Raw genomic sequence first — 27007 nt, forward strand, 5'->3', positions numbered from 1 at the left:
GCTTATGATATTTCCATTCAACTAAGAAGCATAACCATGATAAAATAATAATTAAATATGCAAGAGACTTGATTGCTGCAATCCGTGCGTACAGGAAAAATAGGTGCGATAATCGTGTACACAAGAGAAAGGATGAGCTAGTTTAGAAATTATTATGAGCCTTTGATTAAATAAAATAGACGGTTGAGATTTGGTGTCAATGGAGTTAACGGATCCTGACTCTTTCTCTATATATATATATATAGGGGATGTTTCAAATGAGAGTCTTATAATGAGAGGATGAAAGTATTAAATATTAGCTATTGGATTAAAATAAAGGGCTGAGATTAAATCACTTAGTATAGAACTTCACGTGATATCTCATAAATATGCACACACTTCAAATTCACTCGTCTTTCTCATAAGCACTATTCATCTTCCCATTTGTTTCACTTTCCACCTTCTGGGTTTTTTTGTTGTTGAAGAATTCCACCTTCCCATATTAAATCACCATTAAAATCAAACACCAAGGCATTTTTTTTATCAAATCTAATTTTTGTTTACTGGAAAAAAAAACTCTAATTTTTTATGAACAAAGAATTACACCATCAGAATCAAACCCACTAAAGAGAAATTGCGGTAATTGATTTTTTTACACCATTCATCTCTTAACCATAAATAAATTAAGTGTGAATCATAAAGTTGTTGCTGGGAATACTGCATCTGAAATGAAGATAGAAATGTGAAGGTTCGAAAGAATAGATTTTTTTAAATTTCGATGCACCATCTTCTATTGAATTTCTCAAAAATTTCCCCAAAGCTTAATTTTATGGATGTAGAACCTCCACTTTGAGTTATGACGTGATGAGGAAGGAGAACTAGGAGCACCGGAAATAAGAGAAGTGGAGAAAGATTCAGAAATATGAGACCATGGGTTCCCAAATGTCATATCAACCATTAAGATTGATCTAATGGTTATAATTTAGTCCTCTCACCTCTTACAATAAAAACCCTCTCATTTAATATGTCCTCATATATATATATTCATAATTAACAAACTTCACATTTGTTAAGAAATTAAGACAAAATGAATTAAACTTTACGACTTATTAAGAGTAAAGTAAGCACATTCAACAAAATCATTGGCTTAATTGAACATCATAATTTTAATCACTGTAATTGAAATCAAAGTTTATGCCTCAAAATCATTTTATAAATAACCATCAACGAATATGAGTTCATGTTTTTTTTTGGTTAAATAGTTTAATGGCTAAAGTTCATACATATTTTTTGTTTTTTTTTTACCAGCCAAGCACACATATATATTTTAAATGTGGAAAAGTTTAGTGTCAGAAGTTGAACCCGACTCCAACACCTATCCTATATATTATGTAATATCTCTACCAATTAAGCTAAATTTACATAAACTAACTTTATGATATTTATTACCATGCCATGCCATTTGATTTGTTTTTTTTGAAAGAATGCCATGCCATTTCATTTGTCTTCTAACATTAATAAAAGGATATGGATCAAACTATTAATTGAGATATGATTTGGTGGTCTCATCTTATCCAGATATAAAGGCATAAAAAAGGTAAAAAGAAACAATAATAGTAGTTGGGGGGTGTTTGATAGCAACTACAGTAGTAAGTTGGTGGGTGGAAATATGAAGTACTTGTTTTGTTTTGTTTGTGGTGAGTGAAACTTGAAAAGAAGTGGTGACGTGTCATATCCAAACTCCATTCTTTCTATTAATTTCTTCAAATCTCAATTCTTTCCGGTCACCGCACTTCTCTTCCCGTCAACACCGTCGCCACCGCCGGTAATCTCTCTGCAACCAATTTCTCATTTTTTTTTACCTTAATTTCTCAAAAATTTTACGTTAATTTCTCAAATTATTATCAGTGTCCAGTGTGTTGTGCTTTGTAGCTTCTGAGTTCCAGAAAAATAAAATATAATTTCGTTTTTCTTCATTTTCAGGGTAAAGGTTTATTTGAATTTGAGACAAGGTTTAATGTAATGTACTACAGAAGCAGAAGCAGCAATATTGCGGCTAGGATTTTCGATCGTCAAATTTGCACTCCTGCTCCTGGCACCAGTGTAATCACTTCTTAACTAGTATATGATTCTATTTAATTATTTATTTTTTCAATAGCTAAGGTGTGGAATAATTAATGAAAACAAATGATTAAGAATGTTTACAATGTTTATGAGAGTTTGTAAGCACTTCAGATCAACAATTAGACCCTGTTTTGACAAATAGCTTCAGATCAACTGTTTGGGCTACAGTGGCAAGGAGCTCCTTCCAAGGATGTACCCGGGGAATACCGGGTTCGATTCCCAGGGGGAACAACGCTTGGCCAGTGCGCATGCGCACGAGCCGAATTAGTCACCCACCTTTTGTGGGTTAGAAACCGGTGCAAAAGCCAAAAAAAAAAAAAAGATAGAATAAAGTATTTTTTTTTTAATAGAAACTGTAAGTTATTCTTATAAGTTATACTGGAGAATTTATGGAAATAAGCTGAAAACAACTTATGCACATGTCATAAGCTGTTTTGTAAGCTCTTCAAAACAGTCTCACATATGTTTATGCTAGTAAATAAGCTCAAATAAGTCACCTTAAATAGGCCCTTAGATTTTTTAGTTTTTTGTTTGGTGGTCAGGGGTTGTGATTGTAGAGTGTGAGTATCCAATAGAGAACATAGAGGTAGAAAAATAAGGGTAAGTGGAGTTATGTTATTTGCTTTACTGTATTTTTTAGATATGCAGACAGGTTTACACCTTCTGATCAATATTATAAGCAAACACCCACTTTTTAGGTTCATTGAATAACTTGTGTATCTGGTCAATATTACAGAGCACATACATCAGTTATTCAATGAACATAAAAAGTGATTTTTTTTTTGTTTATAATAGTAACCGGAGGGTGTATTAAATAGTGTCGGGCATAAATTGATGACTGTAATGTTGAAATTACAAAAGTATACTATATATGGTGTGCTAGTTTGGGAAATTTGCTTGTAAACAGTCGAATGAAAAAACTAACATATGATAAATTTATAAAATTGTTGTATTGTTCCTTTGTTGAAGGAACCTGAATTGAATATAATTTTTGCAGGTGTAATTTAATGCTTGCAGGTTCATCATGCTCGGCGATTCTATGAAAATTTGGTACCAAGTTACACAATATACGAGGTTGAGTGCCCAGACCATTCATTTCGTAAATTCACAGAGGATGGTCAATACCTTATAAGTTTCAGCAGAAATCATCAAGAGTTGATTGTTTATAGGCCTAGATGGCTTTCATTTTCATGCAATGATGAAGATTGTGATCAACATGATTTGCCGTCAAAAGCAAGAAGATTCGACAGTTTTTTCACCCAATTATATTGCGTACCACTTGCTTCTTGCAATGAACTCATATGTAAAGATTTCTTTCTTTACATGGAGAGTAATCAATTTGGACTATTTGCCACTTCTACGGCCCAAATTCATGATGCACCTGCTGTTGGCGGAGCTGTCCAGGGTGTTCCTTCAATAGAAAAGATAACTTTTCACCTTTTGAGGTGCTTTCTCATCTTCCTTTATATTTTGTATTTTTCTTTGAGATCTTCAAAATCGAAGGACAGATCATATTCTGATTATTCTCACTTATTATATTTAGAATGGAAGATGGAGAGATCCTGGATAAGAAAGTCTTCAGTAATGACTTTGTTAATTTGACCCATAATATGGGTGTCTTCTTGTATGATGATCTATTGGCAATTGTATCACTTCGGTATCAAACTATACACATTCTTCAAATTAGGGATTCTGGTAATCTTGTTGATGTTCGTGCTATTGGGGAATTCTGCCGTGAAGACGACGAACTTTTTCTCAATTCAAATGCTCAGGTTGGCAAGCTTTTGGCTTTAGCTTTATTCTACAAGCATCTTGTTCAGTATTCCATTAGATGAGTTGTTGGGCCTTTTCGACAAAAAAATCTACAATGTCATTAAAGGACTAAACTCATGAAAGACAATCATTTGCTGACAGGGCATGTCATTGTCTGACAAAAATAAACAGCACCAGGTACCAGAGAACAATGTAGAAAATCACATGCATCAAGGTCAACCTAATATGGGGAATTCTTTTTTAAGTGGTATAAAGCAGCGATTGCTTTCATTCATATTCCAGGGAATATGGAATGAAGAAACAGATGATACCTTGGTTAGTTTTATAAATCCACTTCTTATTGCACAATCTTCTTTTTCCATGTTTTATTTGGCTCTGTTTCTATGCTTAACATGTTTCAGGAAGTTTATCTTGGAAGGATATAGGCACATAGCGTATTCCCAAATACTATTAGTTTCTTTTTCTTTTCTTTTATCTCTGACACGGTGAAAGCTTCAGTTTCTTTCCTATTGTTCTTCACAGCAAATTGTTTTGAGATCTTCTCCTGTCTTATACTGTCACTGCTTATGGATAGGACATTGTTTGGTGTTGTACATTCATATTTCTTTCTCCACAAGCATAAATGTGTTTGAATGCGTGGACTTGTTGTCCAGCTTTGCAACTGTTGCACACACACATTTTTGCAATACTATAAAAGAAGGAATTATTAAAAAGAGTTCTCACTAGAGATGCTTCCAATTTAGGAATAATAATCAACGATTAAGCAGTTAATCATGTTCAAAGGGTGGTTGTTGAATTGAATGATCATTGCTTAACTGAATAAACCATGTGCATGCTTAGTTATTCTTAAACTAGAAATATTGTTAACAAGATTTCCTTTTCTATAATTTCCCTTATTTTTCTCCCCACATAGTCTATCATTATTGGGACATTGTTCTTTTTATCATATTATCAGGACATTCCTAAACATGAATAAGTGTATGGAAAAATAGACATTATAAAATCTGAAATGGCAGACCCTTAGAAGCATCTCGTTTTATACAGAATACAATATTGGTTTTTGGTATGAAGTGTATTAGCCAATATAGAGGCAAATGATCTGATCTAGACCTAATACTGTCATATAGACTTTATGCATCGATCGATCATTACACTTAACCCTGCCTAGTGAAAAATAGTTTGGTGGTTGTAACTGAGTGTTATTATTACACGTTGGTACGTTGTCAATTGTTTACCCTTGCCATTTCTCCTAATTACTGCTTTGCATTTTTTGCAGTCTTTAGTTTGTGTTTCTGAATTGTAGTTGTGTTTGATTTTTGGATGCCTGTAGTATTATATAGCTGTCTAACTTTTTACTTATAAGTTGTATCTTTTCAGTGTGTAAATTCATCGTTTTAATACTGTTTTTTCCCGATTTACCAGAGGATCCAAAGACTTCGGAACAAGTTTTACTTCCACTTTCAAGATTACGTTGATCTGATTATTTGGAAGGTAGGTCATCAAGACATTTTATGCATCTTAACTGGTTCGTTATAACCGCTTTATCATCAAACAAGACCATCTCACTATTGATTTGATATATATATACAATGAGAAATTTAACCAGCATCATCTATTCAATTCCTGGGCAGGTGCAATTCTTGGACCGACACCACTTGCTAATTAAGTTTGGCAGCGTAGATGGAGGGGTAAGTTCTCTTTGTACGTGTTTTTATTTGTTTATTTGTTCTAATGATAACATTTACAGACCCTAAGCACATTAAATGAAAATTACGTACAAGAACCTGAGAGAGGGTCCAAGGCCAAATATTAAATAGGAACATTATAATATTTGATTCTTTGCTTATAACTGAAGTTTCTAGTGGTTTCCTTGTAGTAGACCTCTAGCCTCTCTGTAGGAGGTTCTTTTCTAAATAGCTATCCCTATCCTAACTTACCCAAAACAATTAATGCCAAGTTTTAACTCTTCTTAAATCTTGAGCTGTTATCTTCTTACAAGTCCTCTCAGAACACAGTTTCATGAACTGGTTATTGAGATTCAATTATCCGAATGTGGCAACAACGGTTGAACTTTTGATGACTAGGTCAAGATATCTCATACCATGTTAGGGACAGCTCTTAAAGGCTTACAACTGTTAAGTGGAGGTTCTAGAATGATTTTTTTTCCTAATGATTTGATTTAGCTAGTAACAAGTGGACAGAGCTCAACCTCTTAACTTGCATGGAATCAATATGTGCTCTATTGAGGTAGTAGTATGACAGACGTATTGACATTCATGTTTTGAAGCCTCAGGTATCAAGAAATGCTGATCACCATCCAGCTTTTGTTGCTGTATATAACATGGCTACAACTGAAATTGTATCTTTTTATCAGGTAAATTTGTTTTTCATCCTATGTTTTCATTTTCATGGGTTTTCTGTATTGCAGTGTCTTTATGTTTTTTCCCCTCCTGATCCGTCTTTACATTCTGCAGAATTCAGCAGACGAGCTTTATATGTTGTTTGAGCAGTTTGGTGACCACTTTCATGTAACATCAAGGAATTCAATGTATATGAATTTCGTATCATCTCATTCAAATAATATTCATGCACTAGAACAGCTACGGAGCATAAAGGATAAGGCAAGCAATTCTTCACAGGTGAAGTATTGTTGGTAGTTGTAACATTGTAATTGCATCCTCCCTCCTTCCTTTCCATGATATAAGAAAAATTAAAAGGCTATGTACATTGTATGCTAATGTGTTGTGTACAATTTTGTTTGTTGTTTTGCAGTTTGTGAAGAAGATGCTCGCCTCTTTGCCTTTTAGCTGTCAGTCACAGAGTCCTTCTCCTTACTTTGACCAGTCTCTTTTCCGGTTTGATGATAAGGTTTGCTCCACGTGCTAGTTTAGTTGTCTAGTTTCTTTGCAAAGATCAGAGTTTTTTTTTTCTTTCTAAAACATAAAAATCATTTGGCGCAAAGTTAGGCATAAACTGCTTAAAATGGAGTCATAGCTATTAGATTAGATCAGTCTTATTAAATTGTTGGTGGGACTGGGGATGAGGAAGCCAATTGGACATCCTTTAGAGACAGGCCATTGTGCTTATTGCTTGAGTTATCATGACAGACTTTGGTGTTGTGGTTTTTAGATGGCTGGAAAGAAAATCAAACTGAGTTTCTTTTGGCGGAGGTGGTGGCAACCTTTGTATCAATGATACTGAAAACTGGAATATTGGATTGATATGGTAATGGAAGCCAAGGTTCGGGAGGTTGGTTACTGGTAGAAATTTCAGTTTTAATGGGAAAAAAGGGGTGTCTGGAAGCGTAGATGTCGAGTTTTAATTACAGTTGAAAAATGGCTTTCTCTAGTTTGCTTAACTTCAAGTTACTCAGTGCAGAAAAGGGATAAGGTTTTAATTGATTTTCTTCATTCAATTCCAAAGATTAATAGCCGGAAGAGTAGTCCCCTTTGTAATCTTTATAAACCATAGATTTTTTTGCTTACTGTGGTTATAATTTTTAAATGCTTCGCATCTTTGCAGCTTATTTCTGCAGCTGATCGGCATAGGCAATCAACTGACCATCCAATCAAGTTCATTTTAAGGAATCCTCCACACACACTCAAGTTTAAGATCAAACCAGGTGCACATTTTTCCCCTGTTGTTCAAGCTAATTATGTTCTAAACATGACAATGACAAGATAATGTAGTCCACTTTAGATTAAGTACTCCATTCAGGATTTGTTTGGCTCCATGAGATAAAGATATCAAAAATAAAATAATCAGAAAAAATATACAATTTATTTATTTTTTTCGAATTTGAGAATATGATTGCAGTGCATAAAAAGACTTGGATTTATTAAACATGCATAGATCTAACTCTCGGGCAGGATCATACTTTTCTAACGTGGAGGAAGCACAATAGTGTGAAGTACATCAGCTTAATGAGAAAAATTAAATTTATATATATATTTGCAATTACACAATTTGGATAACGAACAATAGATTTGTGTGAAACTGTTAATTTTCTCATCAATGCTTATCATGCACACTTTACTCTTTAGGCATGCTCTTCCTGCTAGAATAGTGTGCCGGACACGCGCAGACACCTAGGTTGATGCTTATCAAATGTTCTATTAGATATACAATTGTTGAAATGGTTTTCTTATATTATTAGTTAGCTTACCAGTAATCCATGCAACTTTGATATGCTTGTTTAACATTAACTTAGCAAACTTTATTTTATGCTTCAAATTTAGGTCCTGAAGCTGGGAGTATGGATGGTCGTGCAAAAAAGATCTCTTCGTTTCTTTTTCATCCAATTTTGCCCTTTGCTCTCTCCATACAGCAGACTTTGTTCTTGCAGCCTTCGGTTGTAAATATTCACTTTCGGAGATGAGCGTAGATTTACTTTTTCTTTCCATTGTAAACTGTTTTCACTGAATCTAGAGGAGTCGATACTTGCTAAATGTACGACGTCAATCAGATCAGATTATATTGCTTTCCTCATATGTAGTTTTAGACCAGATTATATTGCTTTCCTCATATGTAGTTTTAATGAGCTTTATTTAAGCAAATATATATTAATTACTGAAAATTGTCATTTTAAAAGGACAGAACTTATATAAGGTCTCATGTCTGTACTGTTATCCAACAAAAAAAAAGACAGCTAGATTATTTATTATAGGTGTGTTATTTACACACACTAATATCTGACACCATTTTAAAACAATATAAAAGTTGGAAACCATATATACATACGATGTTGATGTTGGATTTGTGTCTGAGAAACACTTATGTTATTATAGATCCTTTTATCATGAGTCAGCATGGTAACTACTCTATGACCTCCCTCTTGCCTGTCTGCTCAAGGCTCTTTGCCCGGATGGTCTGCAACCAAAGTTGGGCAATCTAACCTATGTTTTCATTGAAAACCAACTGCATGCTTTCGTGCTACGGCAAAACCCATCTAACACGTACAAAATTGGATCCTCATCTCAAACCATTGCATGCATTACAAACACCATCTTGTGGTTCTCCTATGCTCAAATTCTCTAATCAAGAAACCTCACCATAATGAGGCTTCCACGACCACAACGATCCAAGCCACGCAAATTGGAGGAAGTTTCTTTCTGAGAAGTATATAGGGACTGGTTGAAATTTCACAGTAGCATCAATCTGAATATAGGCTTTGTACGCATGCCATTGCAAGTTTAACCGTGGTCGAAATTCCACCAACTCACAACAATTTTCAGGATTTTAAATCGTACCATCTTTAATTGAATATAGTAAATTAGTAACCATATTCATAAGTTTCAAACTATGACTATACTTGTAAGATCAAACAGAAAAATTCCAATTTCAAGAATACAATTAAACTATTTTTCTTCAACATCAAAGATTTATTTTATTTTATTTTGGTAGAAGCATGAAGTTGAAAAGGGGAAGGAAGGATGGGAAGGGACTTCTCACACCTGAACAACACAACCAAATTCAGACATCCTCTACTCTCTGCTGACAACATCTAGTGGTGACGACCTAGAAACGCGACACATGACTCTAACCACCGAGTTTTTCGACTTTCCTCCATTGTGAAACTTATTTGCTTTCTAACAGCAATACACAATAGAAACTAATACTGGGTGGAAACATGCATTACATCATAACATAACATAGGACCTAAAGGGCAATGAATTGCAAATGCTCTATACTATGCTTTATAATATATTCCTACTTACTAATGAAGAGGTCTTGAGTCCAAAATTCCCCTTCAAAATCTACCACTGGAATTGTAATGGAAGAAACAACTCAGTTGACTGCTACCACTGCATTAGGAGCTCCTGAAAAGCTCATGTTAGATTCACTTGCTTGTGTATGGTGATATGTTGGATTGAAACCTGACCACTTCATTTGCATGAAACTGCTCTTCCTCCAAGGAGCCAGATACATTTTCTTCTCCTTCATTGATTTCTTTGCAGCATCACACACAAGTCGAACAATCGCGGTTAAGTACTCTGGCTTCCCGACATAAAATTCAGGCAAACAAGACACAAGTTTCTGGTATTCTTCACCTGCTTTTGCAATCTGGAACTGCTCTTTCAATTCCAATTCAATCAGAAATCTTACTTGTTTCTTCCTTGTTGTTGTGCTTGCAATCACTTCAATGTATTCGTGTGAACCTAAAATACAAAAGCAACAACAGAACATAATAATTATGCATTCATAGTGTAAAATAGTAATTAATTTTAGATTAAAGGATATGATACCCAATAAAAATTCATTATTTTGTTACATCACTCTACTTTTATTACTACATTTTAAAAAATATAACGCGTCAAAGGAAAACAAACGTCTTCTAGTTATGTCATTGTAAAACTAACTTACTCGGACAATATATAGACAAAGATCCTCTACCTTCAGGGAGGGAAAGTCGTCTATCTTTCTTTCATCTTTTATTTTCTCTCACATCTTTTCGCTCAATATTTCTCCATATTTCTCTACATTCTCTCTATTTTAGCCTAAAGTCACCAAAAGGTAGAGAATCCAAATCCGCAATATGTGTCTAATAAACTCTATCTTGTATATTGGATCTAATTCAACCCTTTAATATTAGATTGTAAAATGTGGAATGTCCAAACTTTATAATAACTATTTAGGTAATGTAGGAGTTGAATTATATATGCACCTCCTGGAAATTCATTTGTGGTTTTCCATCTTGATGTGCAAAGGTTGGTAGTGAATCCTCTTTCACATAGCATAGCAGCCACTAGTCTTCTCAAACAGGTGGTGCAATAATGAAAGTTAGGCTTGAAACAGCTGCAATAATCCGAAGCTTTGATATTGTCTATGATTCTGCCAACCTCTTGTCTCAATTTCGACCCAATCATATGATGTCGCTCCAAAATTTCCTAACACAAATAATGCAATAAGTACTTTCATTTTATTTTTCAAGATATAGTGAAGAAAAATCCATTTCATAATCATAATCAAATACTACATTTGTATGTGGCTCAAAATATTCTTTTAATTTTTTTTCTTTCATAATAGTATAGTTTTTAAACTATGTATGAAAAACCATGTTGTCATAATTTCATATGTTGATTGAAGTAACGGTTGTGTGATGATATGTACCACAAATTTTATTTTTTTTAAAAAAAATCTAAGAATATCCTTAAAGGAATATTCCAATACCTAATTACATAAAATGATTTTATTTTATTTTATTTAAAGGCAATTATAACATGTGGTACAACTTTACGAAGTTGTCACTGATTTGTCATTAAAAAAGTTGTCACTTACCACCAATAAAAGAAGCCAAACAGAAAACATCTATTTTTGCAAGGACTAAAATCAAAGCCACCAGATATTTCGGGAAAAATGTTATTTAAAGAATTCATTTTCATGGGACCTTGTTCTATTTTTTATCATGTTTGAGAATAGTAAAACAGATTTTACCAAGGTTTTCTTCCTGTTTAATTCAAACTCCATGAGTAATTTATTCATGTGACATCAACAATAAACCAACTTAGTCAAATAAATAATAAACCAACTTGATATGATCATATTCTATTACTTTAAAGAATTTAATGTAATAATGTAACAAAAAATTTATAACTAAATTAATAAGCCAAGATCAAATCCTTCAAAGGGAGAAACAAATAAAAGTTAATCAAGCACATAATATTTGGATTTAAGAACAAATTTATTTGATGTTCTATATTGTTAAATTAAGCTTGATGTTAGGCTGCAAATTTGTTTTACAAAATATTTAGAATTGCATGCCAAGAAACCTAATTGGCTCTATTTGATTTTAATTTGGTTAATCAAACAACAACAAAAAGAAAAACTATGAATGAATGATAAAGAGAAAAGTATCTTCATATACCTCAAGAAGTGCTATCTGAGATTCCCAATACAAAGTCCTTTGTGTTAGGTATTCCTCAGAGTCATTGCTTTGTTCAGACAAGCATAGGTCCTCAAGAGGGGCATGTAGCTCAGATTCAATATCCATAAACACACAAACTTTTTCTTCAAAGCTTTCCATGCTCTTCAACAACACAATATTTTTGTTTGTTACCCTCTTTGTTATTCGTTTAGAAAGACAAAGAGGGAAGAAGGCTAAGGAGAGAAAGTGCCAAACAAAGTTGTTGAAGGAAAGGTACAAAATTATTTATCTTACAAAGAGAAAATGAGCTTTTGATGAACGTGTTTATATATAGGGTTTGTTACTCATGTATATCCTATGATTTGTGTTTGATTTTGGCTCTTTTCGGTATAAAAAAAAAGAAGGAATGAGGTTAAAAGTCTCTTTATTACATTTTTTGTGTGAAATAATTTTTTTAATTAAAATAATCACTTTTAAACCTGTTTGTTATTGATTTAAAAAACAAATAGAATCTGAAAAAAATTTAAAAATTGTTTTAAATTGATTTTTATCATGATAAACAAACACATAACAACTTCTGCTATTTTAAAAAATGTTTAAAATTTATTGAATATCAAAATCATTAGTTTTACAATTTTTACCAAACGTCACTTAAAAATGAAAAAGTATACGATACTTTAACCATAAACTCAAACACTCTTAAAGTCATAACATCTCAAAAAACAATGTAAACAAGCTTATGAGTATAGACCAATACATTTTTTTTAGTTATTAAATTCCTTCAACACTATTTGGCATACATTTTTTTAGAGGACTATTTGGCATACATATTTCACATAAAAGTACAAAGATATCAAAGTAGAGTTGTTTGCTGAATTCGTATTCAAACAACATTTAAAAAGAAAATGACACCAACCAAAGCACATGAAATAATAATGTACTGAATATTGTCTTCCCATATCGATCATATAGTAGTATTCCATAGTACCATCTCCCTCCCACAAAAAGTTTGACATATAAATATTATTTCATTCTACATAAATGAAGAAGAAATTATAAATAAAAGAAAGAGAATAATAATTCTATTAAATTGATATTATTATTATTATCATTAAATTATTTTTTATCATCATTATAGATACAAAGTTAAAAAATAGGTATTTAAAAGAGATTCAATGATATAAATTAGATGGTATAATCAAAAAACAATAATTAAAACTATATTAAAAATTTAAAATGATATACTTTTAAATTTTATTTTTCATAAGTGATAATTATTAATGATGGGAGTGAGAGAATAATAAAAAAAATGGTACTTTATATAAAAGAAAAAATAGAAAGGAAAGTGGGGAAGAAAGCAACAAAGAACATTGGCCATAAAAGAAGCCTAACTAATGTCCCTTTGAGATGGCCGGTGGCCAATGGCGACCCTTGGATCCTTTCTGAGATACTAGCTCCCTGTCTTGTTGTTTTATGTTCCAATTTTGTGGTGATAATTTAATTTAATTTTATGGTGAAAATTTAATGGAAAACAAAAAACGTGTTAAATTGAATTTTTGATAATCTGTTAAGATTTTTTTTAATTTTAATTGTAATATTACTTTGGTCTCAAATACAAATAAAATCTGGTCAAAAAAGTTCATGTGTTTAGTCCACACTTTGAACCAAATACATTAACCTTCAATAAAAATATATTTTATATTGTCATTCAAATATATTTTATTTATTAAATATTTTTATGAAATTATTTATTAATTTCTAAAACGTCTTAAAAAATATCTAAAATATATCCCCTAAAAAAGTATCTACAATATACTCCCTAAAATAAGTATCTGCAATACAAAATATAATTTTATGATTGTGTTATTAAAAAAATCATGATTGTGTAAATATTTTTAGTCTTTCGGTGCACATAAATTATGATTGTGTTTGGGAGGAGGAGTTGGTGAGGGAGTGTGTCGATTTGTTATGTTGTTGCTTTATAGGTGGGTGAGGAGGATAGGTGGAGCTGGAGACATCGTTCAACGTCTAGGTACACTGTGAGCAGCGTCTATCAGATGTTGACAGAGGTTTTAGATCACGACGTGGCGGACACTGGTTACAACGATTTCAATCATATCTTGTGGCTAAAGGAGGTTCCGTTAAAGGTTTCGTTGTTTGCTTAGCGATTGTTTCAGAATTGTATTTCTACCAAAAATAACTTAATGAGACGTCAAGTGTTTTCCATTATTGATCAACTTTGCACAGGAGGATGTGGGTGTAATGAGAATATAGATCACCTTTATGTTTCTTGTGTTTTTTATGGTAATATTTAGTATTTGATTTATGGTTGGTTAGGGATTTTTTTAGCATCCCCTCGCACATTATCATCGTATCTTAAACACTTTTGTGACTTGGATGATTTTTGAAAAAACATTTGTTCAGCTTTCAAGATGATTCAGTTAGTTGTTGTTTATATTATCTGAAAAGAGAGAAAGAAGCGTATTTTTCAACATAAGGAGGAGCCTATTCATTTCATCGTTGAGCAGGTCAAACTTACAGTGTACTGGTGGTTTAAATCGAAGATCGTCTCGTTCGATTTTCACTACAATGATCGGAGGCAAAACCCTATTATGTGCTTCATTGCTGTAATTTAATTTTCTCTTTCTCCTTTGTTGGCTGTAGTTTCACTCTTTTTTATAATTTGTTTCACTTTTTTATTTTGGTAGATTTTTGTAGTTTATTTCTAGTTTTTTTTTTTTTTTTTTTTTTTTATCAAATAGCTTAATTGTTGTGTTTCCATTCACAATAATTGAGTAGTCAATTGATTCAACGGACAACATAATCTAAGATATACATTATGTTGAAAACTCTAACTTTTTCATAACCACGCGACGATTCCAATCAATTCTAATTGCTCCCTGATTTTTTATTTCATAAAGTGTACAATCTCTATCATTGACATAACATTGTCAAATATGAATCCGTTCGGTACAAATGCAAATTGATTGTCTGAAATATACTTATCCCTAACACATTTCAATCTATTAGCAAGAACTTTAGCAACCAATTTATACATCATGTTAGAAAGTGCAATGGGCTTCCAATCTATCATAGAATTTTGTACATCCCTTCTAGAAACAAGTGCAATATTAGTCAACTTAAGAGTCGAAGGAAACGTACTTGTTGATAACCACGAACAACATTCTTGATAAATTTGTTGGCACACAAAGGTAAAAAATGTTGATAAAAACGTGACTTGAATCCGTCAGGCCCCGAACACTTATTAAACTGCCAAAAAAATGAAAAATATATCATCCATGCGCTACTACAAAGATTATCCTATCAAATCAAATACGATTGCAATAAGTGGAATAACTCTCCCAAAAGATTTAATACTACTTATTATTGAATTTGAACTCATGATCTATGATCAAATGTTGTTGAGTAGAATTTTAAGTTATAAGTAAAATTCTATCATTTTAGTTTGTGAAATTTATAAGCGAATGAGGTGTGTCAAGTTAACTAAAATGATGAAATTTTACAAAAAAAAATTGTTAACTCGAATCAAAATTTGAACGTGAGATAAATATAATTTTACAATTTGACTATCGATTCTAACTAAAATTAGAAATGTGGCCAAGACAGAAACACAACGACATGTTTCATTATCCTCTTACGTTATTGTGTGGACTGAACTTGACGTATCCACGAATGCAGAAACAGAAACTTTCACTTTCCTTCTCACAAACTCCATTCCATTTCCATTTCCATTTCCATGGCCGCCACCAACCCTCTATCCCTCTCCTGCTCCTCTCAAACACACACTTCTCCTCATTTCCTTCTCCCACGTAAACCTTTTCTTCTCCTCTCCCGCCGCCACTCTAACCGCTACGCACTGCCAAAGTCTCTGAGATTAGTCACTACGTGTAAGGCAAGTCAAGTGTCCGTGGCCGAAGAGTCGTCGAAAAACTGGGTTCCGGTGGTGCCTGTGTCGGCGCTGCCGAGAGGGGAGAGGCGTGTGATAATTCAAGAAGGGGAGACTATATTGCTTTTGTGGTATAAAGATCAAATATTTGCCATTGAAAATAGGTCCCCTGCTGAAGGTGCTTATTCTGAAGGCTTGAAAAATGCTAAGCTCACACAGGTTAGTTACTTTCTTAGGATTATGTCTTTTAGGATATAGCCTATCAAAACAACTTATAGGATATAAGCTTTTATACATAAGCACTTATGAAAATAACTGGACTTTATTCAATAGCTTATACATAAACACGGATATCATTTGCAGACGTGTGGGTTGGTCTGGTGGTGTAGACGACTTGAAGTGTGCTCCTTTCAAGTTCTCAGAATTGTCCTGGTGCCAATTTATGTGGGCAATTGTACGGTTGGATTGATCCATCAAATTAGTCTTTAAGCTTATATTAACATTTGTTATAGAAATATTTGACACGTTATAAGCGCTTAATATGTTCGTACATATCATATCACAATTGGGTTGACAGTGATTTGCCTTATTTCGAAATTCAATGACTATGGAGCAAGCACTAGATAGAGAACGATTTCTTTTATTTTAAAGTTCAATGATATACTGAAAATCTGATTTTCATTGAAAGAAGCGATTGCTATAGGTCTTTTTTTTTAAGCAAAATCGATGTGCAAAAGCATCGCTATAGTGTCAACAATCAAAACTAGGTTGGCACACTTTACACTGACAATCATTTGCAGCACACCAAAAATTTGTAAATGAAAAGAAAGAAGCAAAAATTAGGTAGACTAAACCTATTCTTGAAAAAATCTGACCTAATTAAATCAGGGAAATAGTCCCACCGAAGCTAACTTATCAGCCCATGATTTCTGTTTTTTCATTGACAAATGTTAGTTCATTAGTTGTTACGTTAGTATTTTCTCCTTCACCATAGTCTAAACCTCGGTCTTCAAGTCCTCTAACTCCTTCGACCCTTAGTTCAAATCAGCTGAGCTATCCAACCCAAGACCTTTTTCGTGTACATTGTGTGCAATGCATGATAATGTCAATTGGGAAATAGCAATCAATTTCTATCATTCGTGCAGTCGAACTTTTGATTAGTAGAATTTTTATGTGTTCTGTGAAATCCACCCTTGCAAAGTTATTAATTAGTCTAGCTTGACTGAAAATGAGTTGATCTTTTCCAATTGTTTTGTTTTCTCTATGCAGGACGGCTGTATAGTTTGCCCAACAACTGATAGCACATTTGATCTAAGAACAGGAGAGATCAAGGAATGGTATCCAAACAATCCTGTTCTGAGAGTTCTAACACCTGCTTTGAGGAACCTCTTTGTATATCCTGTCAAAACAGACGAACAAAATATTTATATCAGCATCACCGGAGGTTTCAAATCTGATGCTGCTACTGAAATTCTCTTTAGCGGGAAGGCTCAGCCCGGTATAACAGCAACCGATGTCAATGTTGACGAGGTAACATAACAAGAGTAACATTATGATCAATTATATATGGACTCGTTGCAATGGCATTCTCAATCTGATGTTTTTTTATTTTTTTATGACTGTTCAGGTTAGAATGGTGGTTGATGAGAGTCAACTGGGATTTGGTTTCAATAGGAAGAACGAAATAATCAACGGCAAAGCAGCTGTTATTGGATTCCTTCTATTGTTGGATTTTGAGCTTTTAACAGGTAAGGGTCTTTTGAAGGGGACAGGTTTCTTGGACTTCATATACTCTGCGTCTAATGCTCTCAATTAGACATTGACCGTGTTTGGATTGCGGTAGCATTCTTTCCAATGCCGGTGAACTGATAAGTAGCAAAGAGTTTCACGTCTCCAAATTGCGTTTGGAAGCATTGGTGAGAGTGCTGCCCAGTACTGATAGTATGTGCTATCAGTAATCAAATCACATTTCCTTTTTGTATGCCTTGTATCTATCTAGTAGTGTAAGTACATGATGAGTTTAGTTTCTGGCCAATATACAATCTTGTATTTTTTGTGCATGTTCTTTCTGTATACTATACCCAATTTTTATAGTTCACATTCACATTTTATAAATGGCTTGTTAATTATGAGCTCCAAAGAAATCTTACATCAATTGTTTGTTTGTTAAGTTAGCAAATATGTTTGGATGCACATATCTTTGGCGACAGGTTGTAAAATTCATTTCCAGCAAAGTATGTCTTAACACAAGAGGAGGGAGGAGGGGGGGGGGGGGGGGGGGGGGGTTTGAATTGTGTTTTTTTTTTCTCAAAAAAAATCTTATTCTGATATCACTTCAGAAGCTGTTGAAGAGTGCTTCTGATGTGATAATACTTCAGATGCAATTAAATTGCTTCTGATGTATTGTTCAGAATCGGATACGCAGCGGAGTAAAAAACAGAGTAGAGAAAAGAAAGAGAGACACAAGCAATTATATTGGTTCCTTCCATAAACCGGAAGTAGTCCAGTCCCCCTTGCACTTTCAAGGAGATTTCCACTAAGTAATAATCACACAGATTACAACTGCTCAATACTACACCTAGTATGAGACTTCACAAATGCTCGAGCACTAAAGCAAGAGACTTCCTTTGCTCAAGCACTAAAGCAAGAGACTTCTATTCAAACAAAATTACACAGAAAATTGTTTGAGTTTGAACACTTGATATACAATCAGTGGTGTTCACAATACAATGCAATTGAAAGACTCTCTAGACTTAAGAATTTCTAAGATATATCAAATGAACACAGAAATTCAAAGTGCTTTTGTATGAAACAAATTTGGCAGAGTTTGGGCGCTTTTAACTTGTTGTATTGTCTCTGCTGATCTTCAAGTCTTCACTCCTTTATATAGAGGTGTGATAGAGACGTTGAGATCTTTAAGCACGTCAAAAGAGTCGTTGAGAAACCTTGATCAAATACCAATGATCTTTTGCCTGATTTGGATGTTGTCCTATGAAGGATCACGTTCAAATCCATTCCTATCTTGAAGGAACATTTCTGCAGGCAGAGTTGTTATCTTGTCTTGTAGCGTAGACACAAGCAGAGTCGTGGAGGTAGTGGTTGTACACTTTGTACTTTGTCAACTCTCAAAGAAGGACAAACACCCAATGCTTTTCAAACGAACGTTGGCACCTTCCTTATAGACTTTCGCTTTCTTAGACGAGGTTGAGTCCAATAGACAGCTATTTGAAACTTCAGATTGAATCTCCTGATCAACTTCAGTTTCTGGTGTTTATATAGCTTATGAACAATTAGCTTCTGAAGGTCTTGCTTCTGATAGATTCGCTTTTGATGACGTCATCAGATGCATTTTGGCTTCAGAGGCAGATTTCTTCAGATGCTTCTAGATTTCTCTTCTTGTTGATTCCTTTGCTCTCTTTTGTTCTTCCAAGACCTATTACATTGATCAACTTTGTCTATGGTCCTGTACACTTGAACAAATATTAGCAATAACCAATTGACAATTTTTAATACCTTGTTATCATCAAAACTCATTAAGGTTTATCGTAAAACACATTTTGTTCCAACATAATGTTTGTTTATGTTTTTGTAAATGCAATTAATTTTAGGTGGATGTATAAAATAAATTTAAGAATATTTATTAAATTTATTGTTTCTCAGTTTAAATTCACCTTTTGTTTAAAAGCTTTTTTTTTTTTTTTTTTTAAAAAAGCACAAAGTTATTACCTAAATTCAAACTAATATCTTACTTATACGTGTCCTATACTCATTAAAATTACATCTTTAAATCGCAGCACCTTATATCACATGTTTAGATAAGCCAAATAATTAAACAGTTATTATGCATAACCTATTTCTGTCATAAGAGATAAATTAAAGTTAAGCCATGTTCATGTATAGATTATAAGTTGTTTTCATGAACTATCTTGGAGATTTTAGGAAATAAGCTGAAAATAACTTATAGATATATTATAAGTTGTTTTCACAAGCTCTTTCAAACAATCTCAAGTGTTTATGTCGGTATTCCAATACGTCAATCCAAACATGCACTTAAACAACCAACTTACAAACGCCCAGGCCATGATATCCTTTCAAAATGTTTGCAGCTGGAAACTTTATTTCACTATCATTTAACTTGCTTGCTTCTGTCAGTTCATCTTCAAATCAAATACAGTATACATACCAAGTGAAATGATAGCTCATCTTCTTACCAACCTCCACTCACAACCGACCATCTCCATCCTTATTTCAATACTCTTAACTTCAATACACCACATGAAAATGGAGTCCAGAACTTTTCTCACTCAATTTTTACCCCCCCACCCTCTAAATTTGGAAGAATATTTCTATAAAATTCAGATTTAAGTATTGTTTTACTTAATATATGATCGTAAATATGGGGTTTGTAAGATTGGGCTTTAAAAAAAAAAAAAAAATCTAAAAATGGATCCTTACAATTTTTTAGTAAATATGATAGAGTCGATAGACGTTATAAAGTTATTAGTGAAAATCATTTAACAAAAAAATTGACGTGTTTGGTTGAAAGGATTGAGAGCTTATCAACTACTATTATAAATAAGTTATGTATACATGTAAAACCCAATTTAATTACTTAAACAAAATTGAGTTTTTACATTGTAGATGCTCTAAGGTCTGTTTTTGTATCTCTTTTTGATGTCTATTTCAGAAGGAACTAATTTATTTTTTAAAATCAAAGTATATTTTAGTTTCTCTTCAATAATTAAAATATGTCTCCTTCTATTATCGAACCAAACACAATAATGTAAAAATTGAACCAATATGACCGATAAGAGTTGTACATTCATAAATAAGGTCTAAAATTATGTTTATAAATGTTGAATGTTTAACTCATAAGTAACGGAAGAAATTACTCAATGCGTGTTTTCGTCATTTGGTTTGCGTGCGTTTGGTGTATTTGGAAAGCAGGGAATGAGAAGTGTTTTCGAAATAAAGAAATTAGCATAGAAAAATGGTGGAGGATGTGAAGATTGTATCTTGGAACTGGCTGCGTTTTAAAACTAAAAGTTTAGACTATAGCATGTCTCATTGGTGTCTGAATCCGAGGGCATGTCTAGGCGATATGAAGACTTGAACTTTCAGCATTGTTGTCTTGGTGTTTCTGATCCTTGTCTGTATGAGTAGAAGTACAGGTGTCCGTCTCTTGTTTGTGTTTGCTTTAGTTTGGGGATCTTTGGATTTTGTTTTTGTGAGGCATATTTATTGTTGGTCGTGATCTAAACTGTGGTTCCTGAGATTTTTTGGCAGTTCAGCTGATCGTTATTTAGACAGATTGGGTTTGAGTAGCTTTCGGTGCGTTTTATCGAAGAAGACAGGTTGGAGCATCGCTTATGAAGCTGCTGTGATATACTTTTGTTTCTCTGTCATATCAGTGGTGGTGGTTTATTTTAGATATCTCTTGGGTAGAGCCTTTGTTATCCCTGTGTTTGGTTTGCTATTGGTTCCTGGTGTTTCTTGTATTGTTTTGCTTGTGTCACTTCCTGTATCTATTTTCACACACAGAGTATATCTTGTACTTGTGTTGTGTTTCAATGCAATAATATTTGTCTTTGCTCTTCCAAAAAAAAAAAAAAAAACTCATAAGTCCAACATTAAGGGTGCAAAGGAAGACATCAAGAAGAAGATATGCACGACACAATGCAGATTTGTACACAAAGTGATAACAATTATTACATTTATTTTTCTAACATTCTCTTTTATTCGATGCAATTTATGTAAGTTCTATGGATTTTTAGATTCTATCTCACATAAAGTGGTGTAAGGCGTTGTGAATTTATCTAATAAAAAAGTAAGTATTAAAAGAAAAATGTTAACAAATGTTCTTAAAACATTGTTTAAACATTTAAAAGTACTGACCTTTTTATAAAAAAAAAAATATTCCCTTATAATTTTTACATGTTTGTATATATTTTCAACACAACTTTTTTTATGAGTTCCTTAGATGCTCTTAGGGAATTGTTATCTATACCCATATTAGAAATAGTTTTGAATTTGTACCTAAAAAAAGAAATAGTTTTGAATTGAGAGTTGTTTGTCACATTTAATGCGGAAACAAAACCATGCACTCCTCTGACATATCGGATGTTGAGTGGTGGTCGAATCTGATCGTTTGAAGTAATAAATCATTATCGGCTGCTTTATTGAACTTTGTTGTTGGTAATGAAAAATTGATGGTGTTGTTGATTTTTCGTTGGGTATTTTGATATATTTTTATTTTTCTTTTAGGTGTAATCCCCTATTTATATATAATACTCCCTCCGTCTCACAATACAGGATACAGTTGACCTTATTACACATGCCAATGCATAATTTTGACCTTAAATATCTTGAATAATATATTAGAAAAAATTATGAAAATTTGATATTTTGAAAATATTCATCGAGACGAATCTAAAGACATCTTATATGATATTATTTATCTTTGTATACTAGTAAAAAAATATGATTAAAGTAAATTATGTTAAAATTGCACATTTTTAAATTGGTGATCTATTGCAGTGTATATTTTGCCATAAAAAAAAAGACCATTGCTTTTCTGACATCAAAAAATTCATATTGACACATGGAAATGACCAAATTACCCCAGCGGTAATTAATTGAACCAACCAAAGTCCTTTCTTCATAAAACTAAAAGGGTAATGCTATCCAGTGCCCCTGGGGCACTGGTTAAGGAACAATAAAATTAATTAGTTCCATTTAATTTACTTTAATTAAAGGGAAAAATTGGTCAACTTAATTAAAATAGGAATGGTTGTATTCAATACTCATTAAACTCCATCAATATGATTTTGTATTTCATACTTTAATTGGATATGTTATATCTTTGTAATTGCAAATTTATTTTGGACTATATAATGTTTGTCTTATTTTAATTATTTCTACAACTTTTAATTTAAAAAAAAACAATAGTTTTTTTCATCGAAAAAAAATCATAGAAAAAAATTGGGTTGAGTATAGGATTTTTAGTGAATTGGCTTGCAAGAAAAAATGATTAAAAAAAATTACAGAAAAAAAAAACTCGGTTGGAGTAAAATTCACAAGAAGAGAAAAAATTGTTAAGATATGAAAGGAAGCAAGGGGACTAAAAAAAAAAAATCTAAAAAGTTCACAAGAATAACAAATGAAAGGAAGTGTATCTTTAAGAGTATTAAATGCAGTGTTTTCTTATTTTAATTATGTTGATAAACTTTTCACTTTAATTGAATGAAATTAAATGAGACACATTAATATTATTGTTCCTTAACCAGTGCCCCGGGGGCACCGGTTAGCAACACCCAAACTAAAAAACAACGATTATAAAGAACTCAACAGCAGTTTCCTTTTTATTAATTAATTTGTTTGTGTAAAACAAAGATTATAAAGAACTCAGCAGCAACAGTTTCCTTTTTATTATTTAATTTGTTTGTGTAAAACAAAAACAAATTATTTAGTTAATAAAAGAAGAAGAGGAAGAACCCAAAAGAAATTCAAAATGGCTCGAAACTCAAAACTCAAAGATGGATCTGCTTTCAACTTAATTTTTCAGTCCAGAAGAAGAGGAAAAAGATGGATCTGCTTAGGAAAATTTACACGCTTAAAAGAAAAGAAGAACCCAGATTTTAATTTTTGGAGAAAACTACTTGGTTTGATAACATGTTTATGCTTTTCTAGTTTAGATGAACTGAGAAAGAACCACTGGAAGAAGAATATGTTTATGCTTTAAACCATGACAGTATGTGAAGAAAGGAATTCAGCTGTAGTTAACTAACTGCCGCCACCGGTTATTTGAACGGTAATGAACTATCGTTAGGGATATTTTAGTATTTTATTTGTTTTATTAAAAAGTTTTTTATGTTAAAAAAGCAATTTTAAAAAAAAAAAAACCAATCATGGACTCGTATCAAATCAAACCGTCCAAATAAAGTTTGACTCGAAAAGGGTAAGGTCCAAAGTCTGGACTCGATGAAACCAGGCAGGCAATTAATGAGAAACAAAATGTCCTTCTCCTTCCACTTGTTTTGAACACCATTCTTACTCGTACTTTCTTTGTCTTAAAACAAACAAATGTCAAAACAAACAGGCAGGCAGAAGAAGACAAATTTTAACTTTTTGGGGTCCAATCCAAGTTCACACTGAATCTAACTTTACATATTTATTGATCAAGTTTGAAGTCTAAACTGAACTCGTCAACCATTCTCAAGTGGGAGGAAGCATGACTCTCAATCAACTCTTGAAAGTTAAGAACTTAAGATGGTAGTGACACAACACCCAATTTGCCTACATTTTTTTTACCCAATATTATGTAAGTTTTATGGTTCAAATCTCGACCACCACAAAACAAACATATTTAAGAGTCTTGTTAACCCGTGCCCCTGGGGTATTGGTTAAGAAATCTATGAATAGAAATTTTGTCTTAGAAATATAAGGTGTTACTTTTGACCAAATAATGATGACATCATTTTTTTGTGAAAACTTTCTTCTTTTGGATACTTAACCAATGTCGTACGGTATCCATTGCGTATCATGCACCGATATCTGCATGATACTTCCCGATACGTATTGGGAGAGTATCCGAAGATTAAATTTCATTTAAAAAAAAAAAATTATTCGATACCTATCAGGAGAGTATCCGAAGATTAAATTTTAATTTTATTTTTTAAATATAGTGCTTCTTTTTTGGATCGATATAATATTAACACTAACAATGATCCTTTTGGATATAGTATATCACTGATGATGCTCTTTTTGGGATATATTTTGCATGTAATATACTAATCATCACTCTCTTAATCGTCAATATTATTTATATTTATGTTGATGTGCTACGAGCCTATGACTGGTTTCTTGTGTTTGTTAATATATTTGCATATTAAAAAAATGGTTATAATTATATTGTACCATTAATTATATTTTTTTTATTAACGTATCTCAGCCGTATCGTATCTTGATTTTTGAAATTTTTTTCCGTATCGACGTATCGGTGTAGTATCGTATCTTGTATTCGACCTTCATAGTTGTTTAGCATTCTCATATATATATATATATATATAATCCTAGAACACACCTACTAGTTTTTATGTGGGAGTGTTTTAGCAAGCTACACCTTAAGGTGTATTTAACCACTTTTTAGTTATTCACTTGCTAAAATACTTCTTTTAAAAACTAAGTGGGTGTATCCGAGCAAATGCCTATAGGATTTGCTAGAACACACTCACTTATTTTTGTTAGAAGATGTGTTATAACAATATACACCTTAAGGTGTATTTATTAATTTTTTAGTTATAACTTGCTAAAACACTCCCACATAAAAACTAGTAGGTGTGTTCTAGCAAATCCATATATATATATATATATATATATATATATATATATAATGTATCATATTCTAATTCTAATGGCAGCACGTGCGTTTTAACCTAGAGTCATCCCACAATAAAGTAGTCTATAGAAAGTGTGGAGCACGGTATATGACAAATTCAATGCAAGAACAAAACGGTGAGTAAACTTTTTTTTTTTTTTGGTAACCAACGGTGAGTAAACTAACATAAAATGATTTCTTCTTCTTTCGAAAAAGATGAATAAAAAAAGTTATATATGTATTTCCATTCTTTAACTTTCGATTTTACCCACCGTAAACTTGGTTGGTAACTACGTTGCATTATATATAAGAAAGTTGGAATTCGAATTATAGGTTCCTTATTTTTTTTCTTTATTAAATTTTAGATTCTTCACTTATTCATTTGAAGTAAATTTATAATCATTAAAATTATGTAAGATGAAACATAGATATTCGAGTTATTTTGAATCTAACAGGGTGTTAAAAAAATTTGAGTGGGAACTTTCCATCTCATTGTGCTTAACTCAACTTGGAAACTAATTTTTGTCATAGATTTAAAAATCAGACTGGACTGATCGATCGAACCAACCAAAATCGACGAACCGCGGGTTATAGCGAACCGGGCGGGTCAAAGCATGAGTTGATAAATATTTTTTTATAAAAATTGAAAACTGTAATTAAACTATATATTTTTCGTTATAACATAAAAAAATAAAAATAAAAAAATAAATAAAAAAACTTATTTGAATGTGTAATATTACATTGTAATTGACTAAATTTAGAATTTGAAAAACAAACATTAGAAGTTATGTTAATTAGTGTAATATTTAACAAAAAATTAGGTGTCATGTTTTTTTTAAAAAAAAATATATTAAATGATCGGATCATATGATTCAACTATTGATCCTGTGGTTCAACCAATGATACAGTGACCTTATCAGGCTAATACCGATCCAGTTTTTAAAACTATGATCTTTACTGTAGCAAGGTGAGATATCTGATTCACATAAAAACAATTTTATTTTTTATTAACACTTCATTTTTAAGAGAAAAAAGACTTTAACAACCATAATTTAATAAAAAAAAGTAAGTAAAGTCTAAATAAAAACGATTAAATTTAGAAATCACATAAAATACAATCCACATACACGCTGAAGACTCTAAGAGCATCCACAATAGTAGTAAACTAACAAGGATTTCTTAAATAGATTTCCCGTGTACACATTTATTTATAATTTTTTAATAAAAGTACTTATTAATGATCCAACGACTCCAATGATATTACACAAATATGAACTCAATGGAGGGTTCTTAAATAGGTCACACTATGTACATATGTATTGTGTCATTTATGGGTGCATTTAAAAAAAATTAAAGATAGCTATAATAACATGAATTTGAAAAGTGAAATCAACTTATACATATTTTATTTTTTATTTTGATTGTGAGACATGTTAGCTAAGGATAGAAAGTCCTTATATAGTGTGGATAACTAATACGTAGATATTTTTTTCTTCCTTCAATAAAAGCCTTTAATAGATTGAGGTTCTTGTTAAATAAAAAACTCTCAGTTGGAGATGCTCTAAGTTTAGGGTTAGAATCATCTCCATTTATTAGTCTCTCCATTTCTATCATTCTGAGAGATAACAATACAGAAAATTTGAAAATAATTAGTAGTGATGCTACCCACTATATACTTTTTTGTATCTACCTTTCGAGTTAAGGTCCTCTCGATTTAAAATCTTTTCCATTTCTATTACTTTGAGAGATAAAAAACAAAAAAATCTTAAAAATAATTAATGACGATGAAATCTATTTAATGAAGATGATCTCTATTTTTATAAAGAGTAATGGTAACAACACTCTTTTTTGAACATCATCTCTAATACTCATTATCTTATTGGTTTAAATCATTGTAAAACTACACTTTAAAAATTGAACTCACACAAAGTGGTGTGACATACATTCTTTGCATCTAATAAAAAAGAAAGTGGTAGGTAGAGTA

At 32.2% G+C, this 27007-nt stretch overlaps 3 protein-coding genes across 6 annotated transcripts; 2 read left to right on the forward strand and 1 right to left on the reverse strand.

The window, feature by feature from the left end:
- Positions 1-1568: 1568 nt before the first annotated feature.
- On the forward strand, positions 1569-8478 carry LOC11442566 (light-mediated development protein DET1). 4 transcript variants are annotated; one of them, XR_005646260.1, is made up of 13 exons: positions 1569-1804; positions 1963-2082; positions 3121-3548; positions 3647-3875; positions 4018-4191; positions 5299-5367; positions 5508-5564; positions 6164-6250; positions 6351-6515; positions 6649-6744; positions 7006-7101; positions 7399-7498; positions 8115-8155. XR_005646260.1 is itself a non-coding variant. In XM_024784167.2 (12 exons), exons 2-12 carry the CDS (start codon positions 2002-2004, stop codon positions 8252-8254), a joined length of 1596 nt encoding a protein of 531 aa, XP_024639935.1. In that variant the 5' UTR covers positions 1572-1804; positions 1963-2001; the 3' UTR covers positions 8255-8478. The 4 variants fall into 4 exon arrangements, 3 of the variants coding, with proteins under 3 accessions (XP_024639935.1, XP_024639934.1, XP_003610938.2); XM_024784167.2 differs by lacking the exon at positions 7006-7101 and having other exon boundaries at positions 1572-1804; positions 4048-4191; positions 8115-8478; XM_024784166.2 differs by lacking the exon at positions 7006-7101 and having other exon boundaries at positions 1574-1804; positions 8115-8466.
- Positions 8479-9241: 763 nt separating this feature from the next.
- LOC11432189 (uncharacterized) lies at positions 9242-12058 on the reverse strand. Its single transcript, XM_003610892.4, has 3 exons — positions 11741-12058; positions 10541-10763; positions 9242-10034 (listed from the first exon to the last, which is right to left on the reverse strand). Exons 1-3 carry the CDS (start codon positions 11897-11899, stop codon positions 9664-9666), a joined length of 753 nt encoding a protein of 250 aa, XP_003610940.1. The 5' UTR covers positions 11900-12058; the 3' UTR covers positions 9242-9663.
- A 3355-nt stretch (positions 12059-15413) lies between these two features.
- Positions 15414-17802, forward strand: LOC11442362 (uncharacterized). The gene is made up of 3 exons (XM_003610894.4): positions 15414-15866; positions 16917-17177; positions 17275-17802. Exons 1-3 carry the CDS (start codon positions 15498-15500, stop codon positions 17461-17463), a joined length of 819 nt encoding a protein of 272 aa, XP_003610942.1. The 5' UTR covers positions 15414-15497; the 3' UTR covers positions 17464-17802.
- Positions 17803-27007: the final 9205 nt, after the last annotated feature.

Source organism: Medicago truncatula, chromosome 5 (genome assembly GCF_003473485.1).
Source record: "Medicago truncatula cultivar Jemalong A17 chromosome 5, MtrunA17r5.0-ANR, whole genome shotgun sequence".
Classification (NCBI taxonomy): domain Eukaryota; kingdom Viridiplantae; phylum Streptophyta; class Magnoliopsida; order Fabales; family Fabaceae; genus Medicago; species Medicago truncatula.